The sequence below is a fragment of the Pleurodeles waltl genome, chromosome 3_1 (assembly GCF_031143425.1).
Source record: "Pleurodeles waltl isolate 20211129_DDA chromosome 3_1, aPleWal1.hap1.20221129, whole genome shotgun sequence".
In the NCBI taxonomy this organism is placed as follows: Eukaryota; Metazoa; Chordata; class Amphibia; order Caudata; family Salamandridae; genus Pleurodeles; species Pleurodeles waltl.
Genome location: NC_090440.1, coordinates 170,387,638 through 170,414,800, shown reverse-complemented (window position 1 = coordinate 170,414,800; position 27,163 = coordinate 170,387,638). Strand labels below are relative to the sequence as shown.

General features: G+C 43.6%; 1 protein-coding gene across 1 annotated transcript in view; it reads left to right on the top strand.

Moving 5' to 3' along the window:
- Window positions 1–636: 636 nt before the first annotated feature.
- LIPC (lipase C, hepatic type) overlaps window positions 637–27,163 on the top strand; it is a 506,459-nt gene continuing 479,932 nt past the window's right edge. Inside the window, exon 1 of the mRNA XM_069222091.1 lies at window positions 637–795. Coding sequence (XP_069078192.1) covers window positions 714–795 — 82 coding nt within the window. The 5' untranslated portion in view covers window positions 637–713. The remainder of the gene's footprint in view (window positions 796–27,163) is intronic.

Below are 27,163 nucleotides of genomic sequence, written 5' to 3'. Positions count from 1 at the left end.
GGAATGCATTCTGTTGCAGTCGTTTTGGGCACCAGGCAGAATGCAATAAACAGTGCAGTATTTTATTTTTTTTAAACACAGCTCCTCGTGATGAAAACAACTTGCGAGAGCTACGCTGCTGAAAACGGAAAATATTCACAAACCCCGGTGTCTTTACCCTCTTGGGGTCCGACCAGAAGTGTCCTGGTGTTGCCCGGTGAAGCCTGGTGCTGTCCCAACCTTTGCTTTCCATGCAATGACCACCACTTCCATAAATACATCGTTCTAATATCTGACACTTCGCTCTGCTTTCTTTATGAAATGATTCTGGGCGCCGTCCGGCACAGACAGCACTCAGGCTAAACCACTTGGTAACTCAACTTCAGTTTGAAACCCATGACCTCTGACAACAGTTTCAGAACTCTCACTCCACTTTCTCTATATATTGAGCTAAATTGAGCTAAATCCTGGACAAGATATATGTACAAACTCAAGCTTGAATATTAAGTCTGGCATCTGCTGACTTTTCACAACGTGGTAAAGTGCAACCTCTACTGATCGCGCGCTCATAGGTGGACGCTGAAACTGTCGATGTAGAGGAAAAAGTGCGCTGCGTCATTAGGGGTTAATTATTAATGCGAAAACACTTCTCGGAGAGTTTTGATGCAAAATATTCTGGGCCTCTTGGATACGAAACTTAGCAGCAAGATCACCTTTCTCCAGCTGGTGCAAGCATGCGTAGTTTCAGTTTTTTCTCTCTGTTGTGTCTTCTCCTCGTCGTCGGCCAAACAGATGGACGCAAGGCTCAAAGAAAAGGTAAGAGGCCGCCACGTGAAAGTTAGAGCTTTTTGTTTCAGAGATCACGTTATCCAGACCAAGAGACCGAGAACGCGCAGAGCTGATTGTGAAAAACGAATAAAGGGGAGTGTCTTCTAAATGACATTATGTAAAGAAGATTTCCTTGTTTGTGTATTCTGAAAGTTGCATCTGATTTGGACAGCAGTTACTGTACTTTGAAGCTGCAAGCGACTGGAAAGTTATCAGTGTGGATTTGACCTATCAACATCTGCAGACAACATGGATACTGGCCTCTTAGTGCTTCATTACGAGCTGCCTGGGATGGTATCAATGGGGGTGGGGGGGGGGAAAGTACAAGGGTGGTGAAGAGAGAACACATAGAAAGATATCTCCAGTGAGATACCACTCTGGGCAATCAGAAGTGGTTTGATATTTCCAGACCTCAAATACCAGGTCTGGAAACAATAGAACCTGTTTTACCACATGCAGTTCCACATGATGTAAAACTGTGGTTGGAGAGGGCAGGTACTGCCGTCAGAGGCCCAGTTCCCTCCCTCCAGGGCAACAATGGAAACAGATAGCACTTCCCCAAGGCAGGCCAGTGCTTCACTTGACATTCCTGCCCTCCTCCCCTCATGCCTCAGTAGCTCAACACAAGCTGGCTCCCCATGTTGCCTTTTACTCCAAGCTTATACCAGAGGGTAAATGGCCACAGTAATTAGGGACTTTATGTTTGAACTATGAATCACGGGGGATATACTTGTGCTTGCTATGTAATGTGTTTTGGGGATAAACTCAAGTATCATATGGAATATATGAGTGAAAAGCCATAAAATAATATCAAGCCATATACAGATTTCTTTTGACTAGTGATGTTTTGCAAAGTTTCCAAATGCTCACCATCTTTCAGAATGTGCAGTTTCCCGGATTATTTGCTAAAGCTTTTTCCTACATTGTGAGATCATTTTCGATGTGTATCAAGCTAACTTTCACTCTAATCTAAATTCGCTGAATTGGAATATGTATGTAGATTATTTCTCTGCGAGTTTTCCTTTTGCCAAGTTTTGTGTTATATTCTAACACACATTAGAACACTGCATTCGAAAAGAACATTGACTTAAGATAAGTAAGGATATATATTTCATGAATTGTTAGGAAAGTAATGATTTTCACCCTTTATTGTGAAATCAGGAAACTTCACAACCCCGGCAAAGTTGGAAAGTTTTCCCTCGAATTTGACAAAGGTTGCAAAAACAAACTTTGCAGTTTTATTTTCAATGATTCCACCTAGTAGAAATTTGACAATGTCTGTCATGGCTTTGTCAGTCCTAAAAGAGGAAGGTGTGTCCTTGCCTGGTTCTCGTTCTGAGATTGTCTTTTGGTCCAGGTTTTCTGTATGCTCATCCTGTCAAACCATGGAATCTTTTGCAGGTTTAGCCATCCGCTCTTGAAGATTTTTACTGGGTGAAATGGCCATTTAGGCCACATCTCTGTCAGTTATTTGCACAAACGGGAGGATCATGGGTTAGACAACATTAAATTAACCCCTCAAAGTTTGAACTGTAAGGTCTCAGCAAATCTTGAAAATGTTCAGCTGTTCCAAAATACACTTCTGCAATCTCTAAAAAGAACAAAAATGTATTATAATTAAGTTGGTCATGTGTATGATTTAAGTGAGTTTAGCATATTCAAATTGTGTTTTGGGACAGGGATGTTTTAAAATGTATGTCAATACTTGATGGTTATGCTTTGTAACATGTTCCTGCATGCTTAGTTGGTCATTGTTCACTAGCTGCTGTAGTGAAGGAGCTCTTGAATTTCCCTCGTGTTGGCTTGGTGTTTAGGAGTGACCCCTAGAGAAGAGGCCCCACCACCAAAATGGTACACACTGACCTCTGAATCACAAGATCAGACTTTATCCATGGCATTGATGGGAAGCCATAAAATAATCTGTGAATATGCTATTATTTTATAGAGAACTATTCTCGATTAGATGAATAAACGCTCAGTTGGGAAGGGTGGGCTGAGAGTCCTAAAGTGAGAGACATAGAAAGCCTAGGAAAAGTAGTTCTGGGCAAGAAGCGCTTGCTCAACGAGAAATCTCTTGGTCAGGGAGGCCAAGTATTCCTGTATTTCCTGTCAGCAGGAGTCCTATGCAGTTTGCGCTCTTACTTGAGGCATGTCTTCGTACAGCTGTAGCAGACACAAGGTCCTGAAATAAGACTTTGATTATGGCTTGTATCTTTTATGCTACCCTTCTCTGGCCCTGGTTTGCACTGAATTGCATGCTTGGGTATTAAGGATCTGATGTAATGCCATTATATTCCACGCCTTGTCGGGCTGTCACTAGCTACCAATAGAGAAGCTAGTTTGTGGTTCCTTAAGGTCACTGCATTGCTGCAATACTGCTCCAAATTGACAAATGACTTAGGGTCTGTAGGAAATCTACCTTTGTAGTATGGTCACCCCAGATTGTTCGTCTTTTTCTAGAACCTATTCTTGCAAGCATTATAAATCTGTTCACTTTATCCTGCTAAGCAGGAGTAAAGTGCCCATTCCCCCATTTAAAAATTGTAAAATTGTATTATCTCTGATCGACTTACTAGACTTGCCCATAAATCCCTACTATATGCTGTAGAAAATACACCCCAGGCCTGGAAGATATAGGCCACCTGTGGACTGCAGTATCTATTGTGCGATTAATAGGTCTAGTCTGTAACAAATGGCTACAAGCCAACCATGTACTTTACAAACTTGAAATATATAGGGGTGTCCAAAATAAATTATTTGTGCCAAAACTGTTTATTTAAGGAAGCGCTGCTATTTAGAGCACCATTGTTTTCGTTTTTTTAGAAAACAGTTATTTTGCTCCAATAGACCAAACCTTTATGCCACTCAGTATAAAAACTCAAAACCATTGTCAGCTTTTGTGGAACTGACACAAAGGTTGGGATGTGATGGTGGCACCCTCTGACACTTCTGGTGGTTGCTTTAGTGATGAATGATTTAGTATGGGGACGTCAATGCGCCCCATTTCCATGAAACTGGTGCTCCAAGCACATATTTCTTCAAAAACAGAAACATTCAAGAAAGAATTTCTAGAATGTGAAATGCACGTCACTCTTTACAAATGTTACAATGCTCCCATGTTGTGTAGCAGAGAGTTTCTAGTTCACTCAGAAACATGAGTACGTGGCCAGCTATAGAAGAGTTGTAACTGTCTCATCCAATCATAAAGGGTAAGGGCATTAACATATTGCCATGTCATGTTTCAGAAGCTGCTGCAATTCCGATTCTGAATATTGTAGGTGGGGCCCTTCCAACGCCCTGGGATGTAAAGGCCCAGTTTGAGACCAGACACCACATGCTCATGGTGTTAGACATTTTTGGGCTCAATGTATAACAAAAACAGATAAAACAGGCCTTCTCCTTTATTGAGGAAAGCTGGACCGGCCACTTTGTAGATTGATACTATTTAAGAATCCATGGAAGAAAGCTGGTACCTGTCTGCTTAATCACACTCAGCAAGTAGTGATAGTGAACTCTTGGAATCCCCACATTTGTGTCCTGGGACATTGCACTTGAAAGCCAGCAGGACTGCCCAGTTCAGTGATAAATGTCCCTGTTTAAGGTGATGAACAGCAACTCTTTACTAAGCACATTTCTATCAGAAGTAATGTGCCTCTTACCAATGCCTGTCACAAACCATAGATCATGTTCCACATCTTTACATTTCATGGATAGCTATCTTCTCTTGCCACAGTCGCGTGTCTTATGATGTCTCTTGATGGTCGATGAAGAGATTTATTTTCTGCCCATTAATGTCCATGACTGCAACAATCATTAATATACCATAGCAAAATTGCTGTGTGTTATTTACTGAGGATGGAACGCCATCCTACTACTAAAAGTGAGGCTGTAGTGTACCCCAAGTCAACTTGAATTAGTCTTTTCTTAAGGTACTGGAAGGTTATAGTCCCACTCGCCAGTTAGTTCTCTGCTCTTGGCAGCAGCTCTTCACTATTTTCCAAGTCGCACTAGGAGCTTGAGTAGTGGGACTCCAGCCCAGCAGTCACTCATGAGGGTTGTGGTGAAGAAGATAATTCCCTTTGCATTCCACTCTTGGACAAAGCCCGATGGGAACTGCAAGCTTTGTTCAATGGATGAGAAGCCTTATTTTGTGTCCCTCCAGGAGGTTTCTGAGTCTTAGGGTTAGTAGTCTATTAGCTACCACACTCTCACTCACTCACACAGTGTCACCTCACACTCTTTCCAGCTGACAAAGTTCACTCAATGAGTCACTCCTGCATCACCAGCCCCTCTGAATACTGCTCTCCCAGGTACCTCACTAAACACATCTCATAAAAGTCCTGTCCTTCAACATAATAAATAACACAGTACACTGGTTAAACTCACCCTTCATAATCAGCGAAATCACCCCAACAAGTAAAACCACACAGATTCACCTGATGTGTCAAATAAAACAAAAACAATGATGGACTGTGATGCTGTCACAGGTAATTAGTTGCGCCCAAGAATTAGAAGATGGTGTCCAAATGCTTCAACACTAGTCATAGTCCCAGGCCTATACTTATTGTCAGGGACAAAACCTGATTTCCTGGTCTGACTGAGGAAACACCTACAAAGCCACAATTTTCCTAAGGGACTGTAATCTGTACAAGATAAATCATTCTAAAGTGTTCACATTTCATAATTTCTAAAACTAAGCGAGCTGCATAAACTTGACAATGGCTTATTGTGTGCGCGTTTCTGTTTTATAAGAGGGGAAATTAAACCGTTGAGTCTTCTGGGTGAATTGAACATCATTTAAACGGTAATGTGTTTTCTGTCATCTTTAAATCTTAAGAAATGCTTGCCTGTAACATTTTAGATAGATTTTGCAGAAACATTATGAAGATGTGATGCAGCATCCTTAGTTTCAGGTAGCGTATCTTGGTATAATTTAACACGCTCTCACCATACCGCCGCTGGGTTCATTTTTATGCCATTTGACCTCCTTTCTCAGCTGACAGATAATGCGACCTCGCCTCCGACCTAAGGGAAAGAACGGGCTTTGCAGAGACGGGTCGAACAGTCTGTTCTCGGTAGTAAAGCCAATGCCCTCAGAAGCTGGCACTGGTTCCCCTCGTGGACAGCGTGTGAGTGATGCGCAGGCTCCCCAGGGCCGAGTCCTGTGGCTCGCGCCAAACACTTCAAAGGGGAGTAAACCGCCGCCTTGGAAACGACCATGCTCACGTCCTGATAAAAGTGCGCGCGCTCGTGAAACTGTAGCGTATGGTTGCATTTTCGAAAACATCGTTATGTTGATTTTGAGAGAGGTCCTGGTGTCGTCACACACTGGCTCTCGGGTTGCTTGACAGAAGCAATGCCGGAGACGAACCGTTCCTGAGCGGCGAAAGAAATTGTTATTCTGTGTAATTTTGCAGGAGAGTCTTCAAATACAGCAAGATCCGGGTTAATAATTAATTGTCCGAGGCCGCCGATGGTCTTTACGGAAAGTCTAACATGGAAAATCACTACTGCTGTTGCACTGCTCTGTATTTCCCCGTTTAGCTTCACATTCTAAGTACTGTGCCGAGGTGCTATTCCCAGACAAGGTTAATATTTTATCAGTCTGCAGTGCAGGCACCTGAGCCCATAAAGCAAAAGGAGGCAAGCTCAACCCAGCCACTTCCACAATCCATCCCTCCCCATTCTCCCTTGCTTCCCCCAAAGAGCAGCTCATGGTGTTCCTTCAATGCATGTGTTAAATATTGATAGATGAATATATTTAATGATGCTTGGTGTGCCTGAAACAGGCTGCTTGCCATCCGGACAATTTCTGAAGTTGTCATGGCTCTAAAAGAATGAAAAGGGAAAAACATTCGAGACCCAGGGGTGTCAGTTACTGAGTTGACAGGTTGGTTATCTGTTTTATCGTTTTTGAATACACGTCTTATTAAACCATTCCTATCATAATTTCCTGTATCAGGCTCACAGGTTGAGATTTGTATGAAATGCACAGGTCCAGCAGTCCACATCCCCTTGGCTTAGGGGAAACTTAAACCATTGGTGGGTTATTGAATGGAAGTTATGCATTGTTCGACAGAACAACAGGTGTGGGCACCTTTATATAGAACAACAAAGATACGAAGAGGGCAGAAAGTCAAGGAAAAATATAATGACCACAGTTCAAAACCAGTATCAACATGGCGTAGTGTGGAAATAATTCAGAAGAGAGAAGAGGAACACATCAGGTTTCATGGGTGCATAGGAGGAGCATGGCACACATGACTATAATTGCTATAGAGAGAGAACTATAGCCTGGACAACAGTGTGGAAGTCCTTAGGATGAAGCATCAGTTAAGTCTCTTGTGTGACCATCTGTGATGGAGCTGTAAGATAGCTCCATATACTTGTCCTAATGTAGCACTGCTGGAAACTGGGTTTCTGCTTGAGAGAGGTATGCATCCTGATCAAGCAGGAACCACAATCCTTGTCAGCACAACTCACAAACACACTCTAAATTAACCTGTGCTCACCCTCTGGTAGCTTGGCAAAAAGCAGGCAGGTTTAACTTACGAGGCAAAATGTAAAGTATTTGTGCAACACTTCAAAAAGTAAAACAGTGAAAACACCACACAAAAAATTCCACAACTGGTTAAAAAAATAGAGCTTAATTTAATAAATAAAACAAGACCAAAACAACAAAAATCCAATAATTAGAACTTGAGATATGATTTTTTAAATAATAAACTTTAGGATAGCGCTTAGAAACAAGAAGAGCCAACTGGGGACATCTGGTGGCACCGGACTGGGACAAAGTCAAAAGTTGAGGGTATCTGAGATGGAGCACGGTCAGCTACAGGGACTCAGTGAGGCCCACTGAACAAAAGTACCTTAATCCTGGCTGGGTTGACATTGAAGAAGATGCGGGCAGCCAAGGTGATGCATCAGTTCCGATACCACAACAGAAGGAGATGTGTTGGTTATCTCCACGCAAAGGTCAGCGAGGCGTCAGTTCCGAGGGCATTCTGCTGGTCCAGAATGCGATGTATCAGTTCTGCTCCTGTAACAGAGAGTGTGCCAGTTCCGAGGGCGATGCGCTGGTTCTGAAGGTGATGCATCGTATCCACTTCACGCAGCAACAAGGATGCACTGGTTCACATCCATGCAAAAGCGAAGATGCGCCAGTTCTGATCCCCGCAACAGTGAAGATGCACCAGTCCCAATGAGGATGTGTGGATTGACTGAAGAAACACCATAGGCCTCACTTCCAAGAGTCAAGGACTGAGGTGCTACCACTTGATAGGGCAGACTCACAGATGGAAGATACAGGTGCAAATGTAAGTAAGTTGGAAGTCTTTTGTGTCCATGAGACTTCAGAAAATAGGAGACCGATTAAATGGCCCTTGGAGTCACTCTGGGTTTTAGGTTGGAGAGATCCAGTCCTTCTCACTCCCAGGCAGGAGGGCAGAAAGGCAGCAGGTCAGCAAAGCAAAGCAGGAGTCAATCATAATAGCACTCCACTAGAGTGGAAGTCCTTGTAGCAGCTGCATCAGTCCTTCTTCCTGGCAGAGTACCCACAGGTCCAGAAATGAACTGAGTTGGTGCCTTCAGAGGTCTAGTACTTATACCCAGTTTGGCCTTTGAAGTGACAGAGATTTCAAAGATATGTAATTCATGTGCACAGAGGTCTTGCCCTTCCTGCCCTGGCTCCAGACTCACTACTGGCGGTTATGCGGCTCTTTGTGTGGGGACAGGACACATCCTATTCAGGTGGAAGGCCCATCAGGATGTGGATAACGCATCAAGTCACACCTAAGCTCCCATTGTGTGTGGCAGTCTAGGGGAAATACACAAAGCCCAGCCAAGGGGTCAGAGACAGTTAGCAGGCACCGCATGGATAAAGTAAGAAAATGAAAACTTGCTAAAAGTGTAGTTTCCAGATTTACAATGTAAAATTTTAAATCCAACTCCACCATAAGTTGTGATTTTAAATTGTGATTCCAGAGAGACCAACCCCCAAAAACCTATTTCTTCCAGATTTTGAATTACACTTATAAGATGTAATAAGGTAATACCAATGTTATCATATGGGAGAGATAGGCCTTGCTGTAGTGAAGAGTGAATTAGGGTATATCCTAGAGGTGACATATGTATTAAAAATTAAGGTTTGGGCCTGGCAAAAGATTTATTTTGCCAGGTCGACATGGCAGTGTAAACTACACACACAGGCTCTGCAGTGGCAGACCTGAGACATGGTTAGGGGGCTACTTTAAGTAGATGGCACAGTCAGTGCTGCAGGACCACAAGTAGCATTTAATTTTCAGGCCCATGGCACATATAGTGCACTTTACTAGGGACTTAGACATAAATTAAATATGCCAATTCAGTATAAGCAAATGTTACCATGTTTTAAGGAGAGAGCACAAGCACTTTAGCACTGTTGAGCAGTTATAAAGTGCACATAGTCCTAAGGCCGAAAAAAACAAAGTCAGAAAAATTGGAGGAGTGGACTGTGCAGAAAGGGCAGTTTCCAACAAGCACTATCCACCCCTGCTTTCCACCAGAATTGAAAGTTGTGATAGAAACAATATAATTCCTCTGAAGTATTTATACAGTAATTACAGTGTGACAATTTAAACAGAATACATTGTGTTTCTGGTCAAACTTCCGTGTGACGACGTGAAAATGTGCCTCAGACAGCCAATAGTGATACGAAGACAACCAATGGCACACAGTTAATAAAATGTTTGCTGGAAAGTATACCAGTCCTTACTTAAAAACAAATGTTTAAAAAGTTTTCATTTTTTTACCTCATGAATATAAATGAGGTAGGTTGGATTGTGACCACCAATTTGAAATAAACAATCTAGACGTACATGTCGGTCTGCAAAATTCCACACTGGTCACAAAAATACTGGTCGCAATTTGGTACCAATGTGTCCCCTAGTTTTTATGCATTCTTGACCATGACTGTTCCAGTTTTTTGATTAAACATGGTACTTTTTTGCTAATCTCTGAGCCACCCTGGTAAGTTTCTCCCTGTTCTAGTTGTACATTCTTTCTGCTCCCTGTATTCTGTTTATTGTATATTTACTTATTGTATCTTATCAATAATGATTTGTCGAGCGCTTTGGCAAAAACTCTTTTGAAGTTTTATAAAAATAAGAAAATGAATCCATCTTTATCAGCCTTGAAGTTGAATGATTGTGTCGGCCCACTTAGGATTCAAGCACCTGGACTGGCCTTTCCACACAAATCTATGAAGCACTGTTTCAACATGTTAACGATAATCTACTGATAAGAAAGGCAGGCGTATGTTGTAGTGATGTGCTTCTACAAAAATAGCCTTAAAATAAGGACAAGAAGTAACACCAGGAATGAGTTTTCCAGCAGATGGTCAACACCAAAACAATTTAAAATGGTTTGAAACAGACACTAGGGAGTAAACACACTATAAAAGAAAACATGGAGCTGGAGACCAAGTTCAGTCTAAAGTCTAAGACGCACAACACTGGTTGGACAAGACAAACGTGTGTTATCTGTGATTGTATTTATTTCGTTTCAGCATGTGTACCTTTAACACTGTGCACGGCATATAGTATTATAGTATTACACAAGGAACATGCCATATTGAGTGAATTCATTTAAAGAATATGAGGTTCTGAGTGTGTTGTTAATGGTGTTCTGGATATTAACAATACAAACATGTAATACATGTTTATTAGACATTGCATACATTTTGTAGCTATCCTCATTTTGGCGAGAGGTCTGAGTAGGTTCTTTTGTTACGTATCTCTATGAACTATTATGCTATTTCTAATGTTATTGCATGTATTGCAAAATATGCAGTGCATTGCTCCTTCAATGTGTAGAGACAGCTGCTACAAATTGAGGTAGGTTGATTGTGAAGCTGCAGGGGGCTTGTGAAGCAAGAAGTAGGTTGTGCTTATCTTCTGAAAGCCCAGAATGTTCAATGTCACTTGAGTATATAGATAAGAAAGTCAGAGGAGTCGAACTCAGAGAAGTAGAACCCACACTGCAAGGTAAAAAGCCCCTGGAAACCCTAGGCTGCCCTGATTTTCATTTCAACATTTTGGACTGACGTACCATGTAGTCTGCACAGGAAACTCATGACCTAAATCCCATGGTAGAAGTTCTGGATGTTTTATAATACGTTGCTCACCATCATCCTCATGTCCACGCCATGATATTATAACTGCGATGGCAGATTATTAATTGTTGGGGGTACAGACCTTTTTATGCGCAGCCTAATTTGTGGAGACTACCTACTTGCCCACCCTGAATGATTCTATGCAAAATGTCCTAAAGGTGGCCCTGTCTTCTGCGAGAGAGAGATGTGTAGTGTGTTTATGTGTGCGTGTCCATCTCTATAATTAGCCCACACCCCAATTACACTCGCCACCTCCAAACGCTCACAAAACGCCACTTTGGAGACAAAGAAATGCTCTACATTTACTCATGCAATCTAGAACATTATCTCCACAACGAGAAACAATTCAGAAAAGTGCAAGAGAGACACTTCTTCAAAGAACACACCATCTAGGCCCCTATGAAGGATCTCGCTTTGCCACCCTTCTGCGTTAGCTTATCATACGCTTTGCCTTTTAGCCTGGTACTGAGCTCCATTGTCCCTGGTTAGGTTTGTCCTGTTTAAATGCCCCCTTACATACCACTAAACCAAAGATACTGCGAAATTTATGAAATGTTTGTCAACTAGAAATAGAAACTATGCATGGAGGAGGATGCGCATGAATCCAATTACTTTTCACCAAAAGTTCCAATACTGCACTGGTCCTGAGTGGCTAGAGGGTTTCGACCCAACTTCCCCTGCTTATGAATATGAGGTTATCCTTTGACATCAAGTGAACGCTCCATGCACTAGCCTGAGGAAGGACTGGAACTGGGCGGGAAGATGGAATGCCTTAGTTGAAGAGTTTTACAATTTCACTATTATTGTTTTCTTTGCTTTGCTTTTAGAACAGGGCCTATGCAGCACGCGCACCTTTTTAGAAAAAATGGGTGATTTTTTTTTTTTTAGTATGAACTGCCTCCTAACCACTTCTTGAAATATTTTGTCTCTAATGCTCATTTGACTTATCTAACACTATTTTTGAAGGCACTCGGGTCTTTGGAGTACCATTAATTTTTTAGGGTTGAGCCTGAGTCTCACTTACTCTTATGTGTTCAATAAAGGGCTTGGAGCCCGCCTGTCGCTCACTATTTGTTGGTTTGCGTGGCACTCCTCTTTACAGCCTTGTGATTCGTCAAGGCATGTCTGGCATCATTTCTGTTTCTCTGTGTGGAGCAGGGATCAAGCACTAATTGTTTTCAGCTTAATTAGAGCCTGTCCGCTGGTCCCAATGAAGGTAATATTTTGTTCTAATTTCCAGTGTGCCGCAGTAAGAAGGCTTGTGGCTGGCAAAAACGTGTCCATGAGGACAAAACAAAACTGCAAAGTTTTATTTTTTAAAGCTAACTTTATTTTATTTTGTTAAGTCGTCTTTTCTCAGTTTCCACTCATGTCTTTTTTTTTTTTTTGCTCGTGGGCGGACAATTAATTTGTTTGAAATAAGCGAAGCCTATTGCAATGCAAAAGCTTGTCTGTTGCTGTTAGTTACCAGGGTTAGTTGACTGGAGCAGGGTGATAGTATTCAAAGCAAACGTGATTGAATTATCGAGTTTGACCAAGAAGTCTCCTCTGGGCTGTGTTTAGAGTTAAATTAGAATCAAGATCAGTAAAATATGCACATAGCGTATCTTGTTTCGGCTCAGATTAGGTTAATTTCACAGATAATACCTGCTAGAATGTGAGAGTCTGGTTCGGGTACTTCTGCTCATTGTGACAAATGCAGCAGATATTGTGAATACAGTAGCATTGTTTTTACTCCATGTGAAGTTTTGATGGACAACCAGGGAGCATATCTAATGGGCGTTGCAGTCACCTGTTGGGTGTTGTCATCAGCTTAAGTGTTATGTGTTGCGGCAGCCACTGAATAGGGCAGGAGAAGTGTTTATAACATTATGTATATGATATGCAAAGCAGCAAGACATATGGACATTTGAAGGTTTTCTATCTTACAGTCTTCGCTCAATAACAAGTATGTTTTGTGGCCCTGTTTACGTTTTGAGAGGAATGAAGGAAGGAAGGAAAGAAAAGGATATTAAAGGTAAGGAAATTAAATGAAAGGAAAGGAAAGGAAAGAAAAGGAAAAAAGAAAGGGAAGAAGGAAGGAAGGAAGGAAAGAAAGGGAGGGAAAGGAAATTAAATGTAAGGAAAGCGAAGGAAAGGAAAGGAAAGGAAAGGAAATGAAAGGAAAGAAGAAATGGAGAAACGAAGGGAAGGTAAGGGGAGGAAGGAAGGGAAGAAATAAGTAAGGAAGGGAGAGAGGAAGGAGGGAAATGGAAGGAATGAAGCAAGCAAGGAAGGAAGAAAGGAAGGGAGGAATTGAGGAAGTGAGGAAGGATGTGAAAGGAAAGGAAAGGAAAGAAGAAAGGGAGGAAGGAAGGGAAGGAAGGAAAGAAGGAAAGAAAGAAATAAGGAAGGGAGAGAGGACGGAGGGAAAAGGAAGGAAGGGAGGAGGGAATGAAGGAAGAAAAGAATGTGACATGTAAGGAAATCAAATGAAAGGAAATTAAAGGAAAGGAGAGGAAAGGAAAGAAAAGGAAAGAAGACAGGGAGAAAGGGAAAGAAGGAAGGAAAGAAAGAAGTAAGGAAGGGAGAGAGAGAGGAAGGAGAGAAAAGAAAGGAAGGGAGGAAGGACGGGAGAGAGGAAAGAAGGGAGGGAGGTGAGAGGGACTGGGTGTAGAATGATGCAACTAGAAAGTCATTCTCGCAAGAACGAATTAAGAAAATGAGCCACAGGGCACCTCATATGGGATCTACAAACATGATAGCACTGTGTGGATTAGGTCCACTGACATATATGCCAACATTGAATGAGGGAGCAGGGCACCGGCTTATTCGGTGTAACGAAGCTGGCCTACGGTGCCATTCTTCCTCTGTAACCCCAATACATTCCTTTGAGACACCCCCGACACATCTGAGCCACCTCTACATTAACAAGCGTACAAAACTGAATACTGAGGCAGCGTAATCCTGAAGCCATATCGGGCCTCTTCAATCCATTTAAAGCCACTCCCTGCCCCTTCAGCTCACACTTGCAGCTTTCTGCTTTCTCTAATTGTGTCGCTTTTCCGTTCTCTTTTTTTTTGCTCCGTCTTTCCCAAATGTGCCTTTTGCTCCCAGCAATTGCTTGAGGCAGAAGACTAAGGGCCGGCCCTCAAAAATAACTGCCGGTGCTCAGCACCGGAAACAACAAGCACAAATTAAGCACTGGGGCTCACAATGAGTCCTGCAGGAATCCTAGTTCCAGGGGTGCAACCGGAAGTTTGCAAATGAATAGGGATTCCGAGCTGTACGGGCATCACTGAACCCCGGGTTTTTTGGCTGATTGATTTTTGCCAATCAACATGCAGCCGATTTCAAGAGAATAAAAACCGCAAAATTCCATATTTCAGCATTCAATGTGAGGAATGCATGTGGTGCCCAATATACACGTGTAGGTATGAATGGCTCTTTTATTTCTCGTGTTTTACTCCTGGAATTCAGGAGTAAGCCAGGTGTATTACAGGAGTAAGCTTTAGCAAAGCCTTTGTGAACTGGGACCTACAGTCAGTGTTACTGCATTGTCCCTCCCAGTAGTACTGCAACTGGTAACACCACACCGTAGCAGTATTTCCCGCTGCGGTATACCTGTACTAAAGTATCAGCCAAGTTGTAATGAGTACCGTAGGGTTTCCTCATTGGATAACTGTATGGGCGTCATTTAGGGGTCATCTGAGACCCCAGCTTTCCCCTTGAGACCCCAGCACTGCCTTTGCGACCCCTGGCCTCATAGGTGGCAAAATCAGTGCCAGGAACAAAGGGGCATCTCGTCCTAATGGACCTTGCTTTATTTTGGAGCGTTCCTGAAAGTTCAGAAAGCAGGGGCTCTAATACCCCCCTGTCACTTCCGTCCTGAATCTCTTTGCCCCATTTCATTTCTGTCTTGAAATCTGGAGCGTATTGTGTATTTTCAAGCAGCCCGGAGGTTGTCTCAAATGCCCTTGTGGGGTTTTTGGACACTTGAACACTCTGAATAGAAGCTTTTGCAGCCTACGAGGCGCTAGCATCTGTTTACAGGGACCTTTGAACACTGTGAATAGAAGCTTTTTCAGCCTATGGGGGGCTAGCATCTGTTTACAAGGTCTCACACCCCCACAAGGTAAGCGGGGGCTACTGAGTTTTATCCTTGGGGGTTTGGTCGCCTGTCTCTTGTTCCGCTGTCTGTCCTACGGTGGCTCTGCAAACTGGGCCAAGTCCAACACCGTCAGCACTTGACTCTCAGTGGTAGCAATGGCAACCAGTCACAGGCTTCTCAGGGAGGTAGTCTGGGGATGCTTGAGGTCAGAACTCAACAATCACACAGCTGTGCCATAATTAATTGCCTAAACCTCTGCTTTACTTTTGAAAAGAAACCTATTTTAATGCACACCAAAACTAAACAGTACAGTGTAATGATAGGCAGCTAAAGTTTAGTAAACGAATAGCTTCATGCACCTCAATCTGCTATCCTATTCCTCACCACTGGGATTGCCCCTCTTCTGGTCTTGGCAGTTCCCTTACTTGCCGGAATAGTGGTATTTTAGACTATTGGCAGCTTATCCCCTTGAGAATTGTCAATGTGCTCAGTCTTTCACAGTTCAGACAGTCTTTCTCTCATCACACTATGTCCTGAAGGCGTTCTGCTGTCGAACAGCAGCACGTATCCACTCCCTCACTTCTGGGAGGGTATGAATGCGGCCTCCTCCGGCTACAGCAGAGTCGTGGCCAAAGAGTGACAGCGGCGGCAGATGATTAAGAGCGCTCGCGTTTGGCCAAACAGATAACTTGGAATTGTTGTAGCCCAATGAGTGTGGATCTTATAATGGTCACATTTCCACCAACCTCTAGGTACTTGGCTTCCCACAAACCCCACTTCAAGACACTAGAATCCTCTGCAAAACTTTCTCAGGCCCGGCCTTGACCAAATGGACAGGGCAGGCCTTAGTCTTTGGATGAGGTGTAGTGGCACAGGGCAGCCACTACAGTGTTTTGGTCACAGGTGCAGCAGGAACAAGCAGCCGTGATTCTGCAGTTCCTGCCTGGAACTGAGACCTGGAGTTTTTGTTGCCTGCCAACACCTGCCACTAGAGGTGGGCAAACCACTGAAAGCTTGAGCCAAGTTTTAGCCTGAAGCATGGCTCTGACTCAGCTCAAGGAATCTTGGGCCCATAATGCCCAAACTTTCAAGTGACTCTTACTGCCACCATCACTCTACCCTCATGCAGAAAGAGGAAAAAACGAAGCATTAACATTTGAGGTAAAAAGGACAGATACATAGATACCCATTAGTGGCTGATTTGTACAAAGTGAAAGAGAAAACTAGATTAATCAAGGCTCCCCCCTTAACCAAATTATGTGAACTTAAGTAAATAGTTTATTTTACTGAGTCTCCTTTTTCTACGCTATCACATTTAAAAGCTCATTTAAATATGTGAGTTCAGAATACCAGATGTACAAAAACCTATTGTGTTTGATTTGATAGACAGCAGTGTTGCTGAATCTTTAAGAATCTAGGCCACGTACAGGGTTCACATGACAACTGTCCTGCCTCTTAGTTCAATAATGGTACTGTCACCAGGGTAGGGACAGAAGTGGATCTAAGTTTATGTTTAAAAACTATCACTTTTATTTTTATTGCAGTGCTTTAAAAATGAGTATGAATGTCAAAATTTCCACACGTTAAAAAAATGCACTTTTTACGGGCGAGCGCAAAGCGCTCAGTTCCGTATTGTTACCTCTCTCTGGGCTTCAAACCACGCCCATGTCACGTCAGTGTCTTTCATTGGTTTGTGGACTTGCCTTTTAAATTCTGCTTGTTTTCATTTGTGGAAGGCATGCATACGTCATGCCTTTTCCGGTGGTTAACCCTCCTCGAGCGCAGCGATCAAGTACTGAAAACATATGAGGCTCGCTGTTTTCCGTCCTGTTTGTGGACTACTTTTTCTCTTTTTTCACAGAGCGATCTCGCTTGGCAGAAGATGAGCGCTTTGCATGACATCGACCCTGTTACATAGTTAATTGCACTTTTGCCGGTTACGTAGATAATTGCACTTTTGCCGATAGGTTTCACTACGAGTGAACTGTTATTTCCATTTGTGTGTCTGTTTTGCACTGATGGCGGCCGTCAGCTCGCTTATGTGAAACTTTTACTTTTCAGTTTATATGGCAAGAAAAGTCCAGTTAGTTATGTGAAACTGTGTTATTTTCATTTTCAATTTATGTGGCAAGAAAAGTCCAGTTAGGAGTTTACAATGCTAATTGCTCGAGCTCAAGCAAACGCGAGACCGTTTGCATTTCAAATGCTTGTTTAATTTTGAAGAGACTTTAACATATCTTAAGTAATTTTTGTTGTATGATTTACATGACAAACATTTTCAGGGCTTGCCTCGTGCATGGGCTTTAGGAGCCAAGGCAGGCCTCTTAGTTTGGCTCTGGCTTAGCTCGTCCTGTTGATTTGTTGGCTTGCCCACCTCTACCTGTCACTAGCCTTGCCAAGTAAATTTTATTGCCAGATAGAATTTAATCACCTGCAAAGCGTAGTATTGACTGCTATTTGGAAGTTATCAGTTACCACTAACAGTGTTCATGCTACCCATTCTGTAATAATGGTCCTAAGTTTTGTAAGTCAGCATCTATAAGGATAAGGAGTACTTCAAGAGCGGCTTCATCACCCCCTCCAGTTTCAGTGATAAGGTAGCTGCTATCCAAATTTCTGGTGAAGATTTGATCTACTTGCATTTTCTATATTATGTCATAATTTCATGTTCATGTCGCACTTCTGAGCTGGTGTTTGTTTTACGTTCTTACTATTTTTCACATTCTAAAGAAGGTGCAGTTGCCAAATGTTTGGTGGCAGGATCAAAGAAAGGCTAAAGATTCCCTCCATCTCTCCACACTAAGCCAGATGGCACCTGAGCGCACAGAATGTAAGAGGCCAACATAGCAATGCCTACAAAAGGCACCGGAGCATGAAACCCAAATCTTTAAGTTTAATTTTTGAGATCTGTCTGGAACATTGGCAAGGAATAATAGGAGGGGCATGATGGAACAAGGTCAGTGACGGGTATGACAGAAGAAAAAAACATCTGCATTAGCGTATTGTGGCTGTGAATGCTGTAATCCTGCCTTTACCCCGATCATCTTTAATGATCTAGTTAATTACCAATAATCTTCATTGCACTGACTCTTTCTCACTACAGTTCTTCGATGATAAGAAAAATGAATGTCAGTAAAACAGTCAGCACGACAGGTCCTTTATATTTTAAAGAACCCGTTATCCCTCTCACTTGCCCTGACCCAGAAGTTGTGTTTGTAATACTCTATAACACCGCCATGGTCAAGGGAGGCAGAACAAACTGGTGTTTGGGAAAGAGGGAACCTAAACAGTGATGAGGAAGAGTAAGGCTACTTGCACTCGAGATTACTGGTAAGTACTTAGAGCATTACCACTTCATCCCTCCTCCTTGTAACAGTCCATCCATTTTGAGAATGTCAAGCAGTCTTATTTATTAGTTGTTTTATTTATTGTTTACTGCAGCTTAAGGAGAGCAATGCGTGACCCACATTGCTCTCCCGGGTGTGGAAGTGGGTGGAGGACAGTAAATATGAACTTAGCCAAGCCATATGTGTGGGAGGTGTCTGTGTCTAGTCTATCAGATGGCTGAGTGGTGCAGAGCTCTCACTTAAAGTGCCAGCACAGGCCTGCCCACACAGACGGTCAAGGCTGAGGCCCAGTAAGAAGAACTCGGCTCAGTTGACTCAGACCCGCTACATATGGGATATTGGGATCAGGGGTGGCCCCTCCAGGAGAACAGAGCAGTGTCGACCCTGCTAATAAAATGCCCCCATAACTGAAAAATAAAATGGTAACAAACTTGCTTTATTATCATTTTATTTTTCAGGACCCCATCCTGAACCAAGTGTCAGGATGGGGCAGGGCAATTGCTGCCAAGTGGCAGCAGGGAGCTGTGCACTTGCTTAAAGTGTGTGTGTCCCTTTGGCCAGCCGTCTTTCGATGGCCAATCTGACATGCACACTTTAAACTTCTCAGCTGAGTTAGAGAAACCACAGGCATCCAGCACTCTTGTGAGCGTTGAGAGAGGCCGCTCCAACCAGTCCTGACACTTCTTTCATGCTGGTTACCAGCATGCAAGCAGCACCAGGATTGGCTAGTGCAGTTTCCTGGGTCCTGTCACACGTTGGAGCCAAGAGAGAAGGGGAGACGCCGAGAGGAGAGGAGGACGTCATAAAGTAAGTGCAGTTTTTTATTATTATTGTACCTCCCCCTTACCCTCCCATTGTAAATACGAGCCAGTCACCACTGATCAGGAAGCACAGCACTCTTACAAGCACCACAGCAACATGATCAGTTTTGAGCAGTACAGTACAGTACAGTAATCAGGCTAACCTCACATCACTGGATTCTGCAACCTAGTAACAATCAGCACTGACTTTCCACTGTCCAGTGACAGGCCCCCTGCCCACCAAGAATCCAGCCAACGAAGACGCTCTCTGGCTCAGCCTTGGAGTACATGAAGAGGCAGTTCTAGCGCCACAGGTTAGTCCAGCAGACCAGTTAAGTTTACTCAGTCGTGAGGTTTTGCAGTGGGGGTGATTGTGTATGTCAGAGTGTGGGGTGATGCAGTCTTGAGGTTACTAAACATAAAATAACCACATACTTTAAAGGAAATTAACTGTTTTTGTTGTATTTGTTTGAAACCTCAGTTGGTTAATGAAGTCACTTCTGCAGGCTCTGTGTGTGTTTGTGTGGGTGTGTGTGTGTGTAGCAGTTTTTAATTTTTAGAGCATCTCATTACTCAGAATGATGTAATTTCAGATATTTATCTCTTTCCTTGCTTTCTTTTACTCGTGAGACAGGGTCACTCTGTGTCACACATTTGACAGTTGAATGTCACTCATAAGTGGGATGAAATCATGGTAAAGTCATAAATGAGCAATCTGAAAACTTCGCAGTTATGTAGACCCCCAGGCTGTCTGGTTACACTAATATCAACAAAACGTGGTTTGAAAGCAGTTCATATGAATGTAGAATCATGCAGCATAATGGCAGGTAATTTGGAAAAAAAGCATAGTTCCCATCGTCCAAAGACTGTAGTATGATTCAACGTATGCATTGCCAGAGAAGAAAGCTTGCATCTGACTGAGATCAAGGCCACGCGTTGCACATACTCCTTTGTTATGTGTGACTGTAATTTACACTTTACAGCAGGACGACTGAATGTCTCAACAGAATACTAACCAGGATATCCCCCAAGCTTTGAAACCGTTCCAAAGAAGGTATCCTCTTGGTAAGAAGCTACAAGATGCATTACACAATCTGGAATTGCAGGCCTTAAAAATGGCCGCTATCCAGGTGACACTCAGCTCTTGTTTCCTTAAGAATATCTACTTACGTCATGAATTATAGGATATGAGAGCTGGAAAGCGATCACATGCCACAGGTTTGTTAATAGCCACAGGGGTTATCACTACAGATTAGGTAATTGAAGTTCGGACACCTGTAGGATGCAGGTAAAGGTAACAGATAAGATTGGTGACAATCAGCAGCTCTGGAGCTCAGAGGCCACGCCCATCTCGCATTATTACGGATGCGAGGGCTCAGAGTATTGGGACGTATTTTTTATTTCCTCAATAGGTGTGAATAATATGCATACAGCTGGCGAACATTTAGAAGATGAAGGCTTTTAGCAAATTTTAAAAGTATGTCATAGGTTAGATGGGTTGGCAGCCATCTGTAGGGTAGCATAGCAGGGGTCTGCTGGAAGACTGTATGTTTCTTCCACATATGTAGTACAAGTACAACGTAACAGGTGGAGGGAAAGATAAGGATTAGCCCGAGAGACCCCTCGCACCCTCTCAGCTCGTGTCCCAGGTTTCACAAACTAGCTTAAATCTGAATGCCAAATTGAGTAACCACTGTGCACAGGGTCCAGTGAATGGTCTGACTTTCGATTCCAGCAATTTTACATATGATTGGGTATCTGTGGGGCACCATATAAAGCTACTTTGGTTGAGAAGAATGGATGATGCCCCGGGACCTAATGGGCTGCCCTTAGCACCTTGTAAGCTACATCCAACATATTAGACAACCTGTCTACATTCATTATTCAATGAGTGGGTTCATAGTTCTGTTTTACCAACATCGTGGAACGGATCTATTTTCCTCCCATACAAGAAAGTACTCAAGTCCGTACCAGGCGACTGTAGGCTGGTGACCTTAGCGGCCACAAAGGCAAACTAATTTGCTTCCCACTTATTAGATGATCTTCAAGCATGGACAATAGACAGTAGTCGACTGTCATGGTCTCAATAAGTTTTTTTTCTGGCTAGTGGTCCTACCGATGATATGGTTGCCTTACCTATGCTTCTTCATCGTAGCATGTGACGTGGATATATAGGCCCTCATTATAACCTTGGCGGGCGGCAGAGGCCGCCCGCCAAGGTTTTACCGCCGAGCGGCCGCCTATGCGGCCGCAATCCCGCCAGCCGCATTATGACATCCCCACTGGGCCGGCGGGTGGAAACAGAGTTTCTGCCCGCCGGGGATGTCGGCCGTAACTTTGGAGCCGGCTCCTAATGGAGTCGGCGGTGTTGCGGCCGTGCAAAGGGGGCGAAGGCCAGGGGCTCCGCGACTCCCCTTCCCGCCAGCCTTTCCATGGCGGTCTCTACCGCCATGGACAGGCTGACGGGAAGGGGAGTCATAATCCCCCGGGCAGCGCTGCCCTGGCGGATTAAAACCACCGGAACAACCATGGCGGGAAACTGCCGGTCCCGGAGGTGTGACCGCGGTGCTACCACCGCGGTCGTAATGAGGCAGATTGTACCACCAGCCTGTTGGCGGTACAATCGCCAAAACAACCCTGGCGGTCTTTGACCACCAGGGTTGTAATGAGGCCCCTAATGACAACTATGCACAAGGTTTAGTGATTTCAAAACAGCAGTAGGGGCACAGATACGGGCAAACTGTGGAAGAAGCGTGTTTCTGTGAGGTATATTGCACATGTTACCAAGAGCCAGTGATGTAACGAAACTTGAGAGGGACCTCGTGCAAAAGTGCATGGAGCACACCCTCTCCAAAGGAGCTTAAATGCCAAATTCATGGGGTTTGAAAGATGCCAAAATAACAAAAGTTAAATGCTGTGAGATCATGAAACAGTTCTTCTACAGGAGGGCCGTGCCAGTAATGGGCAAAATGTACTGACAGCCCAAACTGGTATCTTCGAGGACACAAGCGTACACCACAAAGAATAACTAGTTGTTTAACCTCCAGAAGTGACAAAGCTCAAACTATGTACGTACATATGGTGGGTGGACCCCGCAATGAAAGTGACACTACCCTCACCATGTGCGGTGGGGAGCCAGTAAATGTCACACATGCCACACTGACTGAGACAAAGTCACATCAAAGAGAAGAATCTGTAGATTAGAAAATCTAGTTTGTCAAATCTATGCTATCTGAACTGTTCCCGGTCAGACTCATCAGAAATAACTATGTCTGCTTGCATGATAATACCACCAAGAAGAAGGTGGCTTTTAATAATTAATTGTATGACATTTAGAGGGAGGAAATGAGACTTGAGCTCTGCCTCAACTTTACATGATGGGCAAAGATCTGTGAAATGATTGATGAAACAAAACTGCGTCTTAATTTAGAATTTCTTCAGTAAAAATAGACATTTCGACCTTCTTGGACACCTGTCAGAATGTTTAAACTTGGACTACCATCATCAGATTTACGCTGGCTATGCAAGGAAGGATGCACTAAACAAAACAGACCTTGCCACTGATGCCATACTGAATAGATCACCTATTGCTACACTGTTTGAGGTTGCTAACGCTGCATTATATAGCCCTGATGATGGCTAGAAAACATATATTGAAGTATATGAATTCCAAAGGGGTGATGCCTGTTGAGGAATGAGTAGCTGCACTATTGATACTATCGGGCAAGGGAGTAGCCAGAAAACTGAAATCGCCCCCACTTTGACCGAAAGATCTGATGCCAATGAGCAAGGGAGGCAAGTGAGCTGAATCCTCCCTAAAACAGCTTCCTTGTCACTTTGACCTATGCATCTATCCATTCATTTTTTCACCCTTCCATCCACCTACTGATATCCACTATTTAACTAATACAGTCTGTCATCCATTCATTTTTTCGCCCATCATTCAAAATTTCCCCCATTCAATCCTTTGAATCCATTTATTCATCCATCCATTCAGTTTGTCTGCTATCCATCTATCCATCCGCCCATCCGTCCATCCATCCACCCATCCAACCATCCATCCAACCACTATGCCATCCATCGATTCACTCCCATTTACTCTGCCATCAATCCACTTTATCACCCATCTGTCCACTCTGCCATCTATCCACCTGTTCTGATAACCATCCATGCACTCAGTGGTCCATCCATCCAGACACAATGCCATCCATTCATCCATCCCTACAGTCTGCCAGCTATCCATTTACTTGGTCATCCATCCATCCATCCACTGCCATTAGTCCATCAACCGTGCCATCCATCCATTCATACACTCTACCGTCCATCAATCCACTGATCCATCCATCAATCATCTATCCATTCTGCCATCCATTCACTCTGCCATCCATCCAACCAAACACTATGCCATCCATCCATTCACTCTGCCACCCATCGATCCATTCACTTTGTCATTCATTCACTTTACCATCCATCTATCCACTCTGCCATCCATCCATTTTGATAACCATCCATACACTCAGTGTTTCATCCATCAAGACACTCTGCCATCCATCCCTACAGTCTGCCATCCATCCATCCATCCATCCTGACATCCTTCCATTTACTCAGCGATCCATTCATCCATCAACCCTCCCATCCAACCATTCAATCCCCTCTGCCTGCTATACATCCATCCATCAATCCACTCTGCCATCCATCAATTCACCCATCCAATCTGCTATCCATCCACTCTACCATCCATCCACCCTGCAATCCATACATCATGCATTCACTCTGCAATCCATACACTTATTTTTTCACCCACTCATCCATCTATCCCTTTGCTCTGCCATGCTTTCACCTGTCCATCCACGTATCCATTCACTCATTCCATCACCCACTCATTCATCCGCATACTCATTCATTCACCTAGTCTTTCATCCACACATTCTTCTTTTTACCCTTCCTTAAACTGTTCTTCTTTCTTTCCTTGGTCTACTTACCCAGCTGTTGCTGTTTTCCTTGCTTTTGCTTGCGCTTCTATTGAGCTTTATTCCAGCGTTAATGATGAGCTTATGTCTGCCAAGTGGCAGACAGAAGAGGTCTATAAAGAACCCTCCTGTGATTAAGATATGTGTGTATAATGTACCTAAGGCGAGCTAAAGAAGATAAATACATTTCTGAATGCGTTTGAAGATTTTAATGCTTAGTAACTGAAACTAGGGACCAGATTTAGGGTTTGGCTGACAGGGTACTTCAAAGCAAAAGTGATGGTGTACCCTACCTGCCAGACCTTCAGCCCGTCCACCTCATTTAGAGATGGGTGGATCTTAAGTACCTGTGGAAGTAGGGGTCATCAGAGGAAGGGAATTACACTGCATGTTATATTTAGGGTGGGCAGTGTAATGTCTTTTTTAGGTCCAGCCTAGACAGCGCTTGCGCTGTCGCTTAAAGACCTGTTGTTGATAGTTTGTGGGTTTACATACCACCCATCTGTTTCCATCGTCGCTGTTTTATTTCTGCTTCCATTTGCAAATGGCATACATTTGTCATGCCTTTTCCTGTTTTAACTCCTCCCTGAGAACAGCAAGCAAGTACTTGATAAATACGCGGTTCATTGATACAGCATGTGTTTTGGACCCACTTTTTTCTTGGACCGGTGGAGCTCAGAGCAGGCGGCATGCGAGGGGCACCATGCAGAGCACCGCTTCTGAGTAGCCAGTCCAGCTGCCAACATTGCCAAAGGTGCACTTTCAGTCTTTCTCTCTGTTATGTTGCCCTGTTTTGTTTAATTGTTCCTGCTTTGTGCTTTGGTGCATGTTCAGCTTTGGTGACCATCTGTGCTGCGGCCCCCACACCCAACCACTACAAGCAGTAGCTACTTGCCATGCTAAGTGTGCTCCCTCTCCGTCCCCTGTAGGTGCTTTCATGACAACTTTTTAAATTGTTTACTGCAGTGTGCTTTCGTGGTGTTCAGCTTCGGTGACCATCTGTGCCACCGCCGCCGCCCCCACTCTCAACCACCACTGGCCGTCACCACTTGCACACTCCCTCTATCCCCCCGTTGGTGCTGTCATGACGACATGAAGAGGAAGCTGGAAACTTTTGTTTTGAAATTGTATTCCCGTAAGATTGCACACTCGGGTCTCTACTTTCATGGGTGTGGTTTAAAGAAAATAAGTTACTTACCTGTAACTGTGGTTCTCCAGTATTGGTATCTTTCATAGATTCACATGCTTGAATCATTCCCCGTCGTCGAAGTGGGAGTCCCACGGTACATAGAAAGCAATAAATAGAGATTTTTTTTTTTTTTCATTGAAGTCAATAGGAAAAAACATATTCAATTGTACAACTATCAGCCTCATTAGAAAAAGCCCAAACTTCAGCCAATCAGGCGAGACCACCCCTTTAGAATCCTCAGCACAGAGGCTCAGTCTCTCAGATTTCTCCGCACTAGTGATTACAGGAAAGCAAAAGAGGTGAGCCCCTCTGGGGAGGAGGGTGGGTCGCATGTGAATCTATGAAAGATACCAATACTGGAGAACCACAGTTACAGGTAAGTAACTTATTTTCTTCTCCAGTATTGGGGTATCTTTCATAGATTCACATGCTTGAATCAAAGTAGCCAGCAGTAGGAAAAGATGTTTGAGTTCTGAAACACCAGAAGCATGCCTGTGCATAATTCATCCTATATGGACTCATATAGGTAATTAACATTTGCCAATCAACCGTTTAAAATATTACATATATGAATATATACATCTACACATAGATATATTTACATGAAAATATCATTCTGGCAATACGTAGAGGACGGAGGGTAAGAGGTTATTGGCTCACCTTATGCAAATAAATTACGTAACACTGCTTGTCCTACCACGGCACCCATTCTGTCCGCAGCTTCCAGGCAGTAGTGCTGGGTAAAGGTGTGAGCACGTGTCCATGTTGCTGCTCTGCAGATCTGGCTCAGAGGGACTCCTGCGAATAGAGCTGCCGAAGTGGATACCGCTCTGGTGGAGTGCGCTCTGACACTGGATGATAACGGTTTCCCTGCCAACTGGTGGCATAGCTGTATGGCAGAAGAGATCCAGCACGCTATGGTCTGCTTAGTAACGGCTTTGCCTTTATTGATCCCTCTATAACTGATAAACAGTTGCTCAGATTTATGGAAGTTGCTAGTCCTTTGTATATAAAATTTTAAACATTGTTTAATGTCCAGAGAATGTAATGCGCGCTCCGCTGCAGTTTGTGGATTTGGAAAAAATGTTCTCAGAACCACCGGCTCATTTAGATGAAAAGACGATGGAACCTTAGGTATACATTTTGGATTAGTTCTCAAAATGACCACCTCTGATTTGAATTGGAGGAAAGGTGGAGAGATTGTGAAGGCTTGGATATCGCTAACCCTCTTCGCTGATGTCAAGGCCAGAAGGAGGGCTGTTTTAAAAGAAATGAATTTGAGGTCCACCTTATGAATGGGCTCAAACGGATGTTTCATTAACTGGGAGAGCACAATATTCAAATGCCACTGAGGTGAAGGACGGTGAATCGGCGGAAACATCCTGAACAAACCCTTAAGAAATTGTTTTATTATTCTGGATGACCATAAAGAAGGTGACTGAGATGTTCGTCGGAAACGGGATATGGCAGCCAGGTGCACTCTAATAGACGAATGCGAAAGGCCGGATTTAGCTAAATGCAATAGATATGGCAGAATCTGTTCAGGAGAGAACCTTAGAGGATGAACGTTGGAAGTTGAGCACCATAAGCAAAACCTCTTCCACTTGAACTTATATGTCCTGTTTGTAGACTGAGCCCTGGCACAGGCAAGTACCTCCCTGCAATCTGGAGGGATGTCTAGGCCGTCGAATTCATAGAATTCAGGAGCCAGGCTGATAAACGAAGAGACGTCGGGTTGGGATGACGTACCTGACCCTGATTCGTTGGTAACAAATCCGGTAGTGTCTTCAGTCGAACGTGAGGCTGCTCC